The sequence below is a fragment of the Falco peregrinus genome, chromosome 3 (genome assembly GCF_023634155.1).
Source record: "Falco peregrinus isolate bFalPer1 chromosome 3, bFalPer1.pri, whole genome shotgun sequence".
In the NCBI taxonomy this organism is placed as follows: Eukaryota; Metazoa; Chordata; class Aves; order Falconiformes; family Falconidae; genus Falco; species Falco peregrinus.
Genome location: NC_073723.1, coordinates 112,972,570 through 112,987,925, shown reverse-complemented (window position 1 = coordinate 112,987,925; position 15,356 = coordinate 112,972,570). Strand labels below are relative to the sequence as shown.

At 39.2% G+C, this 15,356-nt stretch overlaps 1 protein-coding gene across 6 annotated transcripts in view; it reads right to left on the bottom strand.

Moving 5' to 3' along the window:
* Window positions 1-236: 236 nt before the first annotated feature.
* MTOR (mechanistic target of rapamycin kinase) overlaps window positions 237-15,356 on the bottom strand; it is a 66,868-nt gene continuing 51,748 nt past the window's right edge. For 5 of the 6 annotated variants that reach the window (XM_055798294.1, XM_055798295.1, XM_027787948.2 and 2 more), the window contains 21 exons: window positions 15,149-15,266; window positions 14,152-14,358; window positions 13,420-13,520; window positions 13,042-13,138; window positions 12,290-12,388; window positions 11,579-11,701; window positions 10,746-10,928; window positions 9,988-10,122; window positions 9,517-9,691; window positions 9,161-9,296; window positions 8,309-8,456; window positions 7,480-7,602; window positions 6,933-7,015; window positions 5,331-5,403; window positions 4,735-4,809; window positions 4,111-4,246; window positions 3,642-3,707; window positions 2,860-2,940; window positions 2,496-2,576; window positions 1,756-1,861; window positions 237-1,221 (listed from right to left, as the gene is read on the bottom strand). In XM_055798294.1, the coding sequence (XP_055654269.1) occupies window positions 1,206-1,221; window positions 1,756-1,861; window positions 2,496-2,576; window positions 2,860-2,940; window positions 3,642-3,707; window positions 4,111-4,246; window positions 4,735-4,809; window positions 5,331-5,403; window positions 6,933-7,015; window positions 7,480-7,602; window positions 8,309-8,456; window positions 9,161-9,296; window positions 9,517-9,691; window positions 9,988-10,122; window positions 10,746-10,928; window positions 11,579-11,701; window positions 12,290-12,388; window positions 13,042-13,138; window positions 13,420-13,520; window positions 14,152-14,358; window positions 15,149-15,266 (2,362 nt within the window). In that variant the 3' untranslated portion in view covers window positions 237-1,205. The remainder of the gene's footprint in view (window positions 1,222-1,755; window positions 1,862-2,495; window positions 2,577-2,859; window positions 2,941-3,641; window positions 3,708-4,110; window positions 4,247-4,734; window positions 4,810-5,330; window positions 5,404-6,932; window positions 7,016-7,479; window positions 7,603-8,308; window positions 8,457-9,160; window positions 9,297-9,516; window positions 9,692-9,987; window positions 10,123-10,745; window positions 10,929-11,578; window positions 11,702-12,289; window positions 12,389-13,041; window positions 13,139-13,419; window positions 13,521-14,151; window positions 14,359-15,148; window positions 15,267-15,356) is intronic. The other variant, XM_055798296.1, reaches the window with a different exon arrangement.

Below are 15,356 nucleotides of genomic sequence, written 5' to 3'. Positions count from 1 at the left end.
TAAAATTTAGGGGTTGTATGATTAAGTTTCTTTTACAGAAGTGACAAACACCACCCAGTCTTGGTAATTTTGCCTCCAGCTGCTACCAGAAGAGAAATATAGCCAGCCACCTGAACTGATGTAGAAACACACAAGTCAAATCCATGGCAACAGGGAACGTGGAGGAAAAAAAACCAACTGCATCTCTGCCTCTTCCTAAGAAGTACCTAGGAATAAACAAGAACACAATCAAAGTGTTCAGATTTTGGTGTAATTTATTGGCACAAAAATATTCAAATACAACATGTCATCTAAACATGGCTACTCTGTTGTATTTTGTGCATTGTTTTTAATATGTTTAATTCATAAATCATAACTTTGTCTTCACCCTCATGTTTAATAACCATTATTTTCTGTTTCAAGTTATGACCAGTTCTCCCCCTGTCTGCCTCCTATGCCAAGCACTAACTTTCACTAGTTATTTCCCAATACTGCTTTTTACTCCCGACACTGCAGGAAGCTCCCAAGCGGGATTTCATTTGTACCCTGCATCCAGTCTGCCACGGATCAACCCGCATAGAGGCACCTGTCTTTGCTCAGCTCCTTCAGCTCTTGGGTCTGCTCTGATACCCTGTTGCAGTCTGAAACACAACTCCCGCAACTAGTGTAATGAGTGGATATACAGTTTCCAATCTGGGGGCAAGAATCAAGTTTGGAAACAAGGTAACAGGATGAAACAGTGGTAAAACTTCTCTTCCTTTCCAGTTATCCAGTTCACCCCCAAACCTAAAAGGAGCCTCCCGCGCGCAAGTGCATTGATCTCACTGCAGCCACGCCAACAGGACTGACCAGGGCAACAATTAATCTGCAAATGACTTAGTTACATTGCAAAGTTAAGTCAAAACCCGTATACAGTTATTTTCAATGGATCACCAGTTCCCCAAAGACCAAGTGGAACCATAGACTTCTGTGGTACAATCAGTCTTCACTGTCCTGGAAACCCAAATCAAGCGTTGTGTTTCAGACAGCTTGTGTTTTTCCAACAGCAGCTATATATTGGCTTAAACCAACTTTTAATATACAATAACTCTTTTCATTTACATTTCAAAATATTTGACAAAGGCTGTATTTCAGTCCAACGTTCTCAGTTTGTGTTTGTAGAAGAGCAAGTTTGGGAGTGCAAAAGCCTCCAGAATAAAAGGCTGTGGATACTTTGGAATCTTCTGTTACCAGAAAGGACACCTAAAGGAAACAAAGATATTGTAGTAATGCTGATCTGCATATGGTTTCACAAAGGCAACACTGAGAAGGACTGAGATTCCAGACTAACTAGGCACTGTTTTAGTACAGGAAACGTTGACAGGTGATTCCCATGCTTCTTTCCAGCTAACTAACATTTAAAAACGCTAACAAGATCTACTTCCTTCAGCATATTCCAAAGTTAGTGAATTCTCAAAATGACAGCAAATCACCTTTGTTTACTTTAGAACTTGTGGTTCCTCACTAACTGAAATCAGTGACCACCACATGCCTTATTTCAAACACTTAAAAAGTTGAGGCTGTTTGCAGTTTAAATGTTCTAAAACCCCTGACACTACCTAAAACAACAACTCTTACAGAGGGCTGTCTATGGCATAGGCTTGCAAAATGAGCAGATGCAACATGTGGTAAGGCTCCTACACATAACTAACTACACAAGTGACATCTTCCTTAGCTGTTCTCTGCTTGGATTATTCTGAGAAGAATTTTGCAAGGTTTACTGAAGGACAAACTCACCATCCGATGTAGCACTGACACAGATTCTCGTGAGAAGTAGCTTGCTTAATGAGCAATTCTACTTGTGTGGGTACATCAAGGGTTTCGTCATGAGAGAAGTCTCGACCTTCGAAATTGAAGGATAAAATCCCCCATAAATGGAAGTCACATCATACAACATAACTTGCTTCTGGGTGACAAGTTAAGGACTGATAGGATTTTTAACTACCTTTCCCTTACAGTATATAAAATGTAAATTTTTTCCAAACATGGAGAACCCTCTAAAGGCATACAAAGCCCAGAACTCTGTTTTCCCTATTATTACAGTTTCTTCCTTTTATATTCTCCAAGTAATGGATAAACCAACAATAGATAACTTTCCAGTAGCTGGAATCCTGGTCCTAATCCCTTCAAGGACATTGTTTGGCAGGTGGAGGGTAGTTTCTTATAAACTTTGAGGATAAAATTTCTCAACTAAATGCTGCAAACTATAAAGCAGGACAGTAGAAATTCAACTTGCGCTAACAAGCTAAGACATACAAAATATGAAGTCTGTTTAGTTATAAACAATGCTGTACTTTTCAAATTAGGCTCATTTGTATCTAAATGCAGGCACCAGTACTTCTGTGACAAAACCACGGAAATGGCTTCAACCACTTAATCAGAATAATTAAATTCAAGAATTAACACAAAATACAAATGCTAATAGTGCCGATCCATCTCATCAGATTTTCATTTACCTTATACAAACAAAAACATACCAGTGAGCTTATCTCGAACCCTGTTGATGATTTGAATTGCCTTCTTATTTAGAGCTTCTGGCTTCACTAGGCCATCTCCTACTACAAGACAGAAGCAGGAAAGAGAACTAGGACTTCAGCAGAAAAATAAAAGCATTTGTACTGCTGTTACATTTGCCATGCCCAAACACCACAAGTACCATTTTGAGAGCAAACAAACCCAGATACCAGTACATTTTCTGTCAATTTTTTTTTTTTTTTGAGTTGAGAACACAAGTAATTATAGTCCTCATTTATGCTGACAAGGAACTGTATCTGTCCAATCTCATGTAATTGTATCCAAGAACAATTGCTGCATCAGTATAGAAACAACAATGAAACTTACTGAAGGAATGGATGGATTCAGGCACTGTGGTCCCAGTTTTCTTATGGGCTGTCTCACCCAATTCAACACTGTCCAACATTTCTGTTGAAAAAAACCCACAAAAACATAGAAGCATAAACATGAAGCTGTAAAGCAGATAAAATAATATTCTTCTGGAACAAAACTGCTAATCAGTTCATTTGAAAAGCATATTTTACTGTGGACAAGTGTGCCACACATTGTTATCGTTAATGGAAGCATATCACAGGAGCAAACATTCTTTTTCCCCGGCTAACATACTGAAAGGCCTGACCCAAGTTTTAGGAACACTTTGTATGAAAGTGTAATTGAAAGATATTTTGAAATGATATACAATTAACCTAAAATTATAATCAAATAAGTATGTTTATTTGTAGAACTCTCCATATGAAACACTGTTCCTATTCTTCAATAGGGAAGAACTGCTAAGATTCAACATAGAACTCTCAACGTTCCGTCAGATGGCCACTTGCCAGGTTTGGCACACTAATTTCTGGTAGCTAAGTAAATTACTACCCCATATCAATTATACCTTGGATTACATCAGTTTCTATGTGTTCCAGAGGGGTGTTAATGTAACTGTAAAGGAGCAGTGGCTTTTTGAGCCAAAGTACTGAACTCACTGCTTCCAGTCCTAAAGCTAATGACAAGCTGTTTACCAGTCTGCTTTTGAGAAGAGGATGGAAAAACATTTACTCAGCCTTGTGCACTGCCGAAAAAACCTGCTCCAAACATTCACGACATACATCATCTTTTGTACTCACCTACTGACTGACTAGCTGAGTAGGAGTCTGTTCTTGTTCGTGAGCGCTTATTGCCCTTTGTATTTGCTGCAAGAAAATAAGGAGATGAAAAGTAAAAACTGGAGTTTCAGTGTTTCATAGCAAATCTGTCCACAAGCAATACAGAGTTGACTGCCTTTCTCTTTCTCCAGATTTTATGTCACCTGAAAACAGCTTTCAATCTCCTAATAACAACTAATACAAAACCAAGCCAAACAATTTTGCTTGTACCTTAGTTCTGTGTTCGTGTTTAAGGGCAAAAGGTTTCTAACCACTGTGGTAATTTCACATTACAATCCCTAGAAACCATGTGTGCACAGAAGTAGCAGGTGCAAACCAACAATTTCATCACATTGTCTTCAGACAGACATTGCATTTCAGGCTCCTGGATTCTTGTATGAAATCAGACTGATTACTCTCTTGCTGTCACTGTTTTACCGAAATCACTTACTGTCCATCAGCCGCCAATTCAATAAGGGATCATACACAAAGGCTTCAAGCACAGCCATGACACTGTCCTTATGTTCACGCAGGACTTCCATGACTGTGTGACAGGTGATTCTGTAATTGCCATCGAGGCCTGTCACCTTCAGAAGAGAAAGAAGCAAATCAACCACACTGCTTCGTTCACTATGCAACTGCAACCCTAATGTTCAGGGAGCGGGAAGCGGCTTGTGCTTTGCACTGGTATTCGCTATGCTTTGTTCATTAGAGAACAAGATCGATGTTCATTACAAACTAAGAAGCTTTGTTCTGCCATTAAGATGATCTTCGTGAAGTCCCATGCCATTCTTTGTGTCTGGTTGATGCAAACAGCTGTTTGAAATGAGGGAACTAAGGTCCAAGAAATGGGAGGAATTTTTTGCATCAATTAAAAAATTACTTTCCACTGTAACGTACTGGAAAGATCACAGGAGATATTTTAACTTACAGTAAATGCAGCTGAAATATTAACACCTCTGGTTCTTAAGGAATGGAGAGGTTTACCCACAACAGAAAATGCAGGGAAAAACTGAGAAATGGGTGCCATTTTCCCTAGGAACAATTCCTTTCATATTAAGGAGGGAACGCTTACCTCCATAGCATTTGTCAGCATCCTTGTTAACCTAAAGGGAATCTTCTCAGGGAACTTTTCTCTTGTCATTGCAACCTAAACACATGATGATGGATAACATAGTAAATTAACAGGTAACTTATTATTTAACAGTTAGTAAGAATTGGGTTTTTTTTTCACTACCATCTTCAAGATTGTATTCCAAATAGAAAATCAAGTCCCTGCTTCATGTTCCTCAGTTTCCACAAATTTCTGGGAGAAGCCAGATAATTAACTTGGTAACAGAGGGAAAACTAAGTTTGTGCCAAGCTGCTAGTGTCAAGTGACACAGACTGCCTATCAGCAGCTTAAACTGCTCCAGAAAATTTTATGGAAAAGTGATGTTTGCACTTCTTTGCTTGTCACAGTGATCAGCTTATCCCTAAAGCATGCCTCTGAGATGAAGTGTTTATTATTTTCATCTTGCCTGTAGGTAAAGTGAAGCTCAAAAGAGAGCCAAAGGACTTGCTGGGAATCACACCCCAAGGTCAGTTTATCCTGGCTTATAGATTCATTCCTGTTCCACCAAAAAATGTGAAGCATTACAGAAAATTTAATGTCCAAATACAAAGATTTACCTCAAAACAGTCCCCAAAGTCGATGTGCAGGATCTTTCCACTCAGTCTGTCTAACATCAGATTGGAGGGATGTCTTTGATGAAGGAGTAGGAGGAAAAAACAGGGTGACAGACCATTATAAAAACCCAAAGTAAATCACAGCAGCTCCAGTCTAAAATGATATTTATCTTCATGAACAATAACAGCCAGTGACAGCTTGCTTGTCTGAGATCTTCAATCTCGGGATGAAGAGAATAGCTTCCTGACAGTGCATCTATCACATTACTTTTGCAATTACCTCTCAGGAGTTAAGAGACCTTCTCACCTTGGGAGATAAACAACCTATTGGACCAGAACCATCAGTACATTTCTTGGCTATGAACATTTATTTTTCAGTTAGAATAAATTTTTTTTACTTGTTTTATGCTTTATCATTTTTTAGTATAGAAAAATGTAATGAATTATGCTACAGGTGAAGTAATGCAAATTGGATTACCACCAGAAAAGAACAGAATCAATCCAGAGTAGGACTGCTGCTATTCATGCTGGCTTGTTCCAATCTTCTTTTAATTCAGTTTTCAAAGGTTTATAATTTCATTATAAAGACCTTTAAGTCCAGGAATAAAAGCTTTTCTTATGAAAACATTTGAAGGTTTAGCTGGTTTTGCATTACAGAACTTAAATCTAAAATATATTGCCTTCAGTAAGTATTTTGGAAGTTATGATATCCCCTTTTGACACTAAGTCATATACTAAATCAAACATTTGTTCATTTTATGGTTTGGGGTTTTTTTTTTTGGTTTTTGTTTTTTTTTTTTTAATTTGCCCAGTCCATTTGGATTGTACATACTCCCTGTCAGAACATGTCTGCATTGCAAATTAGAAAAAGCACTAAGTAACAGTTAAACCAACATCAACTTTCATTTGTTTTAAGTCTCGAGCAGTCTTTAAGGAGTATTTATAGGGACTTCATTTGTCTCTCTGACAACTGCTGTGAACATACATAGCACTAGAGTTTCCTGCTTCAAAGAATAAATACACCCCAGGCAAAAATGTACATTAAATAAGTAGTGCAACCGAACCCATCTGGAGGGAGATTCAGACGACCACTGTCACTAAATACTTTCTGGATTTCAATTTTCTATTCCAGGGAACAAAAATTGATGCTTGATCACAGTGCTTCTTTTCTCCCCCAAAAGGTGGGGGACTGTACATAAACAGTCCTAACAGTCTTTGCAAAAATTTGCCATCTCATACACATGAAGCACACAGATTGGTGTCAACAATGTTTCTGTTTTATAGAATGGATGGAGAAAGAATTGCCACTTTGTGAGTGAAAGGAAAGGACAAAACTAGTGCTTGTGGTCCTTGAAGTAATTCTGTCTGTACTGTCCTCCCCAAATGGAAAGAACTCTTATTTGTACTCAGGAAACACAAGCCCTACATCTCATGTCTGCAGTGCTGAAAATACCAGCAGAACAATTAGGTCCTGAAAGATGGTAGCATTACAACTCAGCAATAACCACAATGAAAGTTGTTATCCTAAGACCAGATCCAAGGAACGAATTGATAGGCTTACACAGTTTGTGCTTTTATTTAAAAAGCCTTTACAATTTCACTTACCTGTCCCCAAGGCCCAAAATGTACCCAACCATTGACATCACAGCTAGTGAACGAGTGTAGTTTGTTCTTCTGTCAAACCACACCTGCAAGTGGAGACAAAACAGAAAAAGCCAAGCAGGTATGTTGCATGTGTCAGCTTATATTTTAATTTATACACTAATTACTTGCATTTTGCACAAAGTAAAACCATGACATGCTTAGGTGCAATACACTCCATAAGCCTGAAGGGGTTCAAGCATCCTGTGGCTTTGAATTTGATGTCTAAGCCAATAAGAGTTTATAATCTGAGGCTCCTGCTTTTCTCTGCCCATGCACAGTATGCAGAGCTTCAGTCTCCAGTCCTGTGCTTTGGATTTCGCTCTGGCAGCCATTGAGATCTGAACTGTGTAAGGCCCCTTGCGAGGGGACACACGTGTGGATTCATGTTCTGCAGTGATTCACCCAGAGTTTATGATGAATAAACACCATCTCTCATTCATTCTGCAAAGAAGGTAATGCCACACCACGCTGATTGCCAAACACAAGCCATTACACGTGCTGAACTCACCTCTGAGCTTGGACTCTTCAACCACAGCAGTTTGGCAAGGTCATCACCAGCTGTGTTATTGACAGCATGTTCAAATACTTCTACCTTCTGCATCAGAGTCAGGTGGTCATAATCTGGAGCCATCTATAATTGAGAAGTGACATCAATTTCAAAAAGCCACCTCCAGTAATCCATAGCTGTACTATGAGAAACACTGTAATCACAAAAAAATTCAGATCAAGATTATAATGAAATTGTTTGTAGACTGACCAGTATGTTCCCAAATTCAGTGAGATGACTGCCCAACAGTGAAGAACTAATTTAAAATGGGATAGCAAGTGATTTAGTATCCACAAAGTAGGCCATAGCCATATTTAAATAAAATACTGTGAAGGTAAATATGTTTCAAGAACCATTATCCAAATAAGTCTTTTGGGTTGGCACACACTTTCCTTTTTGGCAGGCAATTCCAGCTTTTGTAGTAATGTTCAGTTTCTCCAGTCTCTCTAATTTTGGCCCTGTTGCTTAGACACAATGTTTGTAAATGCTAGCAGCATGGCACCCTGTGTAAGTCACATCATAGTCACACAAAATTCCACATTTTTGTCACCAGATGGTAACAACTTGTGGTCACTGGTAAAACAGGAAAGGAGACACAAATAAACATATGGCAATTTTTACCTCTTGGTAGCATTTTATAACTCTTACCTGATATTTTTGCATTTATTACTGGTACCAATAACAATCAGAAAACAGGCAAAGGAACAACAAGCTGTGCACCATTACTCTTCATTAAAACACTGGATTCCTAAAACAATGTACCAAAACCTCTGCCAGCTTTGCTCTTTACCCTCAGCATGATGCGATGTTCAATATTGAGCAGGATCTTTTTCTTCTCTCTGTAGTCTCGGATGAGTGCATGCAGTGTGTCACAGTGGGGGACCCAACCAATCAAGCCTGAATTTGTAGACAGTGGAATAACAGCATATCTCTGGATGCTACAGGAAAAAAAAAAATCAGAGCTCAAATTGTTGTATGCTGTGAATTATTACATTTTGAGATGCTTAAAACAACTACTACTAAATCTGATTCTGATTCAAATTGTCTCCTTCAGTACTTGCTCTGTTTCTCTCCTTTTCGAACAGACCTGAAACACCCATTGGGTTAGATTGCTGCCAGATAAACTACACACATTCTCAAAGCTTACATGTTTTTCACTGAAAGACTGCTTTCATAAGGTACACGTTATGTCACCCACAATGATCTATTATTTGCACATGACATTTGATATATTCAGGCTTGAAAGACACTGTACACAATTGCAGTCAGTAACTATTCACCAAACCATTTAGTGACTATAATAAAAAATCCTTGACAAAACCACCTGTTCTCAGGCTAATGCAGTGCTCAAGGTATCTTGAAATAGGAGTTGCCTCAAAGACTATTTATGAGATGGAATTTCACTTAAATAAAACAAACAATCCCCTCAGGATACATTTCCTCGAAATTTGAATCCTATGAATGGGTTTTTTTCCTTTCTTGCTCTTTTCTTTCCCTTTTTTTTTTTTTTAAATGAAACTAGTTCCAAGATTTGCCATTTCCTTACAAACCAGCTGGTTGTACCAAGGGTTACTTGGAAGCTGCACCTACGTAGGATGTTACTTGTGCTTTAGCACATCCAGTCATTGTGCACAGCACATACCTGAGGTTTTTACGAAGAGAAGTTGGGTCATTTGCTAGCAGAGTGTTGACCAACCCAAAAAGCTGCATCACTCTTTCATCTTGGCGAAGGTCTTCATGACCTTTCAGAAGGAAGACAAACTCATGCCCATTGCTTCCTGTGAAAGAATGAATACACAAAAGTTTACTCTTGCTGAACAAACAGACAAAAGTAAATACACCCAAGTGTAAGTAAGTGCACCCAAGAACTGGAAAGTGTGGCAGTCAGACTGACCAGACCACCAAGAAATACCTCATCTGAAAGGAAATCCTGGAGAGGTTTTTACCTGGGAAATACACAGTTTGACCTAAAAGTAAGCAAAAACTGCTCTCTCTTACCCATTAATGTTAACTTCCTGGGCCGCTGCTTGGAGGTGATGACCTGCAGTGAGGGTGCAATGGACTGAATACGTATGATGGGCTGGTTGGGATCATACGTTCCTGGCACTGCCAATTCCAGGTCCCGGCACATTAAGAGTTTTGGTGACACGTACTGTAGTTCCAAAGAAGTGAGCTACCAAAACCAAAAGAAATAAACCCCCCTGAATGTCAGTTAAATCTCACTGAAAAATCTGAAGAGCTCATGCTGTCAAGGGACCTAGACCAGTTCAATCAGTTGACAATACTTCAGACACTTGCAGCACAAAAAAAAGCGCTGCAAAAGCAGTGAACTTGCACCAAACCACATGCATGTATTTCCACCATAGTAGTGAATCTGAATGTTTTGAATAACCAGAAAACATAAACCAAAGATTGGTATTGACAACTTGCACTGTAAGACCCACAACAGAACTGTACCTGTCCCCCTACCTGAGGCAGCTGCTTTGAGATACGCCGAAACACATGGTAATAGAGATCCCAAGCCTGAGTTAGGTCTTTGACATTTCCCGATTTCATGTACTTCCTGCACCACTCCTGAGCTTCCATTAGATCTCTGCCATAGGCCTAGGAAGTGAAAAACACTTCTACAGGCTACAGTGGAACAGGTGGAGACCACTTAATACCTACAGAATATCACAGCCTATTTTCAAATTGCATTACAAATACTTGATCTCACCTTTTTATAGCATATTGGAATTAAATATCTAGAAATTCCTGGATGCAAGACATGCACCGAGTTCATTAGACAATGCTGCTCACAAATAGATTTCATGACAAAAAGCGACAGAATGAATAGCATTACCCTTTAACTGTAGGCTCACAAGCTCAAAGTAATTCTTTTTGCTGGCTTGAGAGAGGTCATCTCTACTATCTGTGTTAGTGGCTATCATGAAGCAAAGCAAAGCATACTGGAGTTAGAAGAACTAACAGCAAAGCAGTTTTAAGTTTTCCAGATCCTATCAGACACCCAGCTGATATAAGATTCCAGGGCCATCTGTACTGGCCCTTATAGTACTGTAGTCACCAAAAGCAATATAGATCTGAAGACAAATGTCAATAATGAAGCCTGCAACCAACATAATGAGTCCCAAGATATTTACTCTTGGTGTTAGATGGCAGAAGCCCTTGTAACACATCTGGTGGCTGTCCTGCCTGTTTTTGTGGGCATGCAGGCCATTTGCTGATACCTGATTGAAGGATGTCTCTTTCAAAGTCTGAGGCCCACGCTCCATCATTGCATGCAGCGGTTCCAGCACCTCAAACATTCCCTTCACATTCCTTTCTCCAAAATACAGACGAGATGCTTCTTCCAACCCTTCGTGCCACATCTCATGCCACAGGATGGCTACACGGATTAGCTCTTCGCTCACCTGGTTTAGGACAGGAAGAAAGATTAAACACCTAAAAAAACCCCACTCTGACTGTATACTGACTTACAAATGCAAAACTACTTTCTTCTCTAATGATTATGAAATTATTTGTTGCTGGCAGCTAGAGGGAGCCATAAGAACTCCCACAATGCTGTTCCATTTTTTTTCTGCAAGCTGATCAGGCTTTTCTAATGTTGTTTGTCACCTTTGACATTTTCTATATGTTTGTGTATTTTGGCCTGAAAGTATTACTCATTTATTCATAAAAATCTTTAGCAAGTTAATGAAATCATTCTTTCCATGCTATTCTTGGTAAGTTTTGTTTCCATTTTTCATTAAGCAAAAATATTTCTCTATGGAACAATGATTCTTCATGTATTTCTTCTCAATATTTATTCATAAGACGACACAAGAACTCAAATGTTTGAACATTATGGTCCTTTTTAAATTAAAGCATTCTCTTGAAATTATACTAATACTGTAACTTTGACCAATTGCAAAAAAAAATAATCAAATTAGTTACACTTGAACAAAATTAACAATAGTTACTTTGTGCTACTATACCTGTTACTATATACTAATAGTCACGTTGTGTCACTATACACCCATTCCTGAAAGACAATACACTTTGTGGTATGCCAAGTACTCACCATCATTGCCTGCTGCACCAGAGTGTTACTGTGCTCACACATGTTTTTCAAGATCTTATTTGCAGCATTGTGGCGAGCAGTGGTTGTAGATTTAGAGGCCACAGTCAAAGGATAGATCAAAGCCTACAAGGGACATCAACCAATAATATTTTAGAGCCACACAGAAAACCTATGTAAATTGAAAGACTGGCAAAGCATTAATAAATAGCAACCTTAGGCTAGACTATAAAAAGTAAGCTTGCTTCTGGAAAGAGGTGATAGGAATTTGCTATTCAATGTCTTCCAATCTGATTGGAGACTAACTCACTGAGTAGCAGAATAGCTTTAAGAGCCTGTATCAAACTGCAAGAACAAAAATGTGGTTTTAATATTTTGTGATTTTTCACATTGTAGGAAGAAATTCAGATAAAATGCCTGTGAGGTCACCTCTTAGTAGTCACTTGATGAGATTTAAGAAGGTGACTTGCACTGCCCAGTATTCTGTTAGACTGAAAGAACTTCCCCTGCTGCATGGCTCATCCACCTCTTCTTTCCATTTTTATGTGAACAGTTCTGAGGTGAAAGCAGCAGGAGCAGAAACAGTCCCCATCCTCACTATCATCACCTGCTGTGACTGTCAGTGAAGGCATCTAGACTAGGTGAAACAGAACACAGGACCTGCCTTAACTGGCTATCGGTCCATGGAAATTCCTCCTCTAAGCCAAAGCTTACCTGGGGATGGTACCGTCCAATATCTGTGAGGAGCTGATGAATGAGACGTCCTACTAATGGTCGAGGGGTGTCAATTCTTGCAATAAGCTGAGGGATAACCTAGTAGTAAGGATGAGTATAATAAACATCCCTGTCACCTCATGTGTTTAGTTCACAAGCTGTTCTGCCCTCTGCTAGAGACCTTACAGTCTCTAAAGGAGACAGAGCGTGCCACCACTCATTTTTGATATGGTCAGAGGATAACACAAAGTTCCAAACAGCGTCAGAAATACAGAACAGCTCAGTGAGATCACAAGTGTTCTGTGCAAAGCTGTTACACAGGATCCTCTTACGGAAAGAGTAAGATGTGTCTTGAAGTGTAAAGCTCAAATAAGAAATAAAGCCTTTTTTTTAATTTACAAGTCATTCTTCAAGGCAATCCTGGAAATAGACTGTCTGAATAACATCAGGGCAGCCACAGTGGTGTTTTATACTTGGTCACCACTGCATTGGTATCATCTTCAGTTTAAAAATTTTCATTCTTTCCCATTCATATGCACTAATCTGCATAATACTACAGAAACGCATCCAAGAGTGTTTCTCATGTCTCTGTTCAAGATGCTTTTTAAATCAGTTACAAATAGTACTGTACGTTGCTCTCAATACACTCACCTACAGAAGACTGTTTAGAAAAGAATCATCATGGATAGCACGTAACAAATCCCCAAGCTCCCCCAGAACTGAGATTTGTCTTAGCCCTTTGTGTTCCTTACCTGCAGCCAAGTGTCTATTTGAATTGCTTTGACTCCTTCTACCAAAGCCTCATTCACATCAGGCCAGTGACCATAGTCAAACCATAGAGTAAGGACTCTGAAAGAGAGAAATATAATTTTTAGGAATGAAACAAAATTAACCATTTCAGTCAAATACCTTCAGATCCACTTAAAGGTGACTCTTCTTACCAGAACCTATGGATAGTAGGATAAGGGCTAATGCACCTACCATAAATTAACTTGAACTGAAGCATTTACTTAGTTTAACCACAACAACAAAAAAAAAAAAAAAAAAAAGAGAAGAAACAGGTTCTACCTAACCTTAAACCATGTGCCCTTATCAGCTAGATTTAATTTACTGTGTGCTTTATTATGTACCTTAGAGTGTCTTGCAGGTTGTTTCCTCGAGACAGAGATATGGATCGGAAGAAGCCCTGGACAGCAGGGACTGTGTACATCAAGAGAGTCTTGGATAAATCCTTTTGGAATGAAAATTGCTGCATTAGTTCTACACAAATGCATCAGTCCACAAGAATCCTAAACTCAGCAAGGGGGAAGAGGAAGAAATATGTGGAAACATAGACCTAACCCACATTATAGTTGACTTCTGCTCATACTCCTCACAGGACATGTATCTTCTTGGAATTCTTGTTTTGCTTAACTACACACAGGTCTTTCAGCCTGGCAGGGAACATATTGTGAAGTGTTTCTATCATTCAGTTTGTTGGCAAAACTATGGACAGCAAAGAAGCCTAAACACTACAACCCTACTGTAACTGCTAAAGTAAAAGAGATTCCTCAGTCTTTCATGAAGGGCTTAAGCAGCAGAACCTGTTAATGCACACTGTATCACCTATGACAGCCATCCATGCCTTTGCCTTAGTACACATCTAACTTAACAATCATTTGCATTAATGTAGTCCTCTTTCCTTAACCTGAACTTCCACAGTTTTGCTGTAAGCTACGATTATATATGTTTATATATACTTATACACACATACACAGCTTCCACAAGTCAGGTATGCGTAGTAGCTTTTTCCTTGCCATAACATTTTCCTCCATCTAAGCAGTAAGTACCAATCTCTCAACATAAACAGGGGAGGAGGGTACCTCAGTGACTTTTTTCTGCACTGGAGATGGGATGGGACTGTTCTCTGTGCTCTCTGCATCACTCTCACTATTGCTGCCCTCTGTGTTAGCACTGGTGATGCTGGCTCCACTGGCATGACGTAGTTTTTTCTTCTCATCTCTGGCCTGGTTTTGATGTTTGTAGTGAAGCACAGCTTCAAAGTTCATCACTGCCCAGGCATGCCAGGCCTGCCAATAAGAGAGAAGAAAAGTCAGAAGGAAGAGGAATCCTTTCTGCAACCTGTACTAATTATCAGAGACAAAAATCCAATTGTTTTAAGTCTGTGGACAATAGTAATACCCTGCAGACAACACAAAGCTTTGCTTTCTCTAATCGCTTGTAGTTTTAACTGTCTTATTATCTTAAATAACACCATGGTGAGTTCTTGGCTAGGAGTCCCCTGTTGGATATTATGGCAAAGGATCTCTGCAGCAAAAATTAAATCACATCCTATCCACATACACCTTAATTTTTCAAAGTTTAAAATTAAGATTAATATGTTAGGTCTAAGGGAGGTGTAATAGGAAAAAATACAGGAGATGGCTGCCTCAGAGAAGATCTGGCACCAAATATTAATTGACATTTCACAACCCTGAGATCTAAGGTTCTTTGAAGAATTAGCAACAAGGCTACTGTCCTAGTTCAAGTATACCGAGCAAGCACAAGATATTTTTTTTTCCATTTAGATTATCCTTTCTCCTTCACTGTCAACTGACAGGAGAGAGAGTCCCAAAACCAAGAACAGAAACTGAATTGTGGCCTAGTTTTACCAGATGGATAAAATTCTGAATAAGAATCTCATGGTTGCCTTAGGTTTCTCTGCTTTCTCCGTTTTTTTTTTTTTTAATCCTACTTGCAGCAACGAAGCAGACAGTTACCGGATATCTTCCTATAACCATCTTCCTTTCCTGTAGTATGGGACACGATCACATTTACTGATCTCTCTGCAGTGGTGCCTGGAAGCTCTTCCTTACTGACCTTGTACCAGTTGCGATCATGCTCTGTTGCAGCACTGTAGTATTGCAAGACTTTGGGGATGGTACTCTCATTGATGCCTTGTAGGTTCAGCTGCCACTCACCCAGTTTCAGGAAACACCTGGTTAAGCAAAGGGATTATTGACTCAGAACTTACAATGAAAATGAAGCCTGCTGGATTAAGAGGCAGACTTCTTATCTGAAGTCTGAA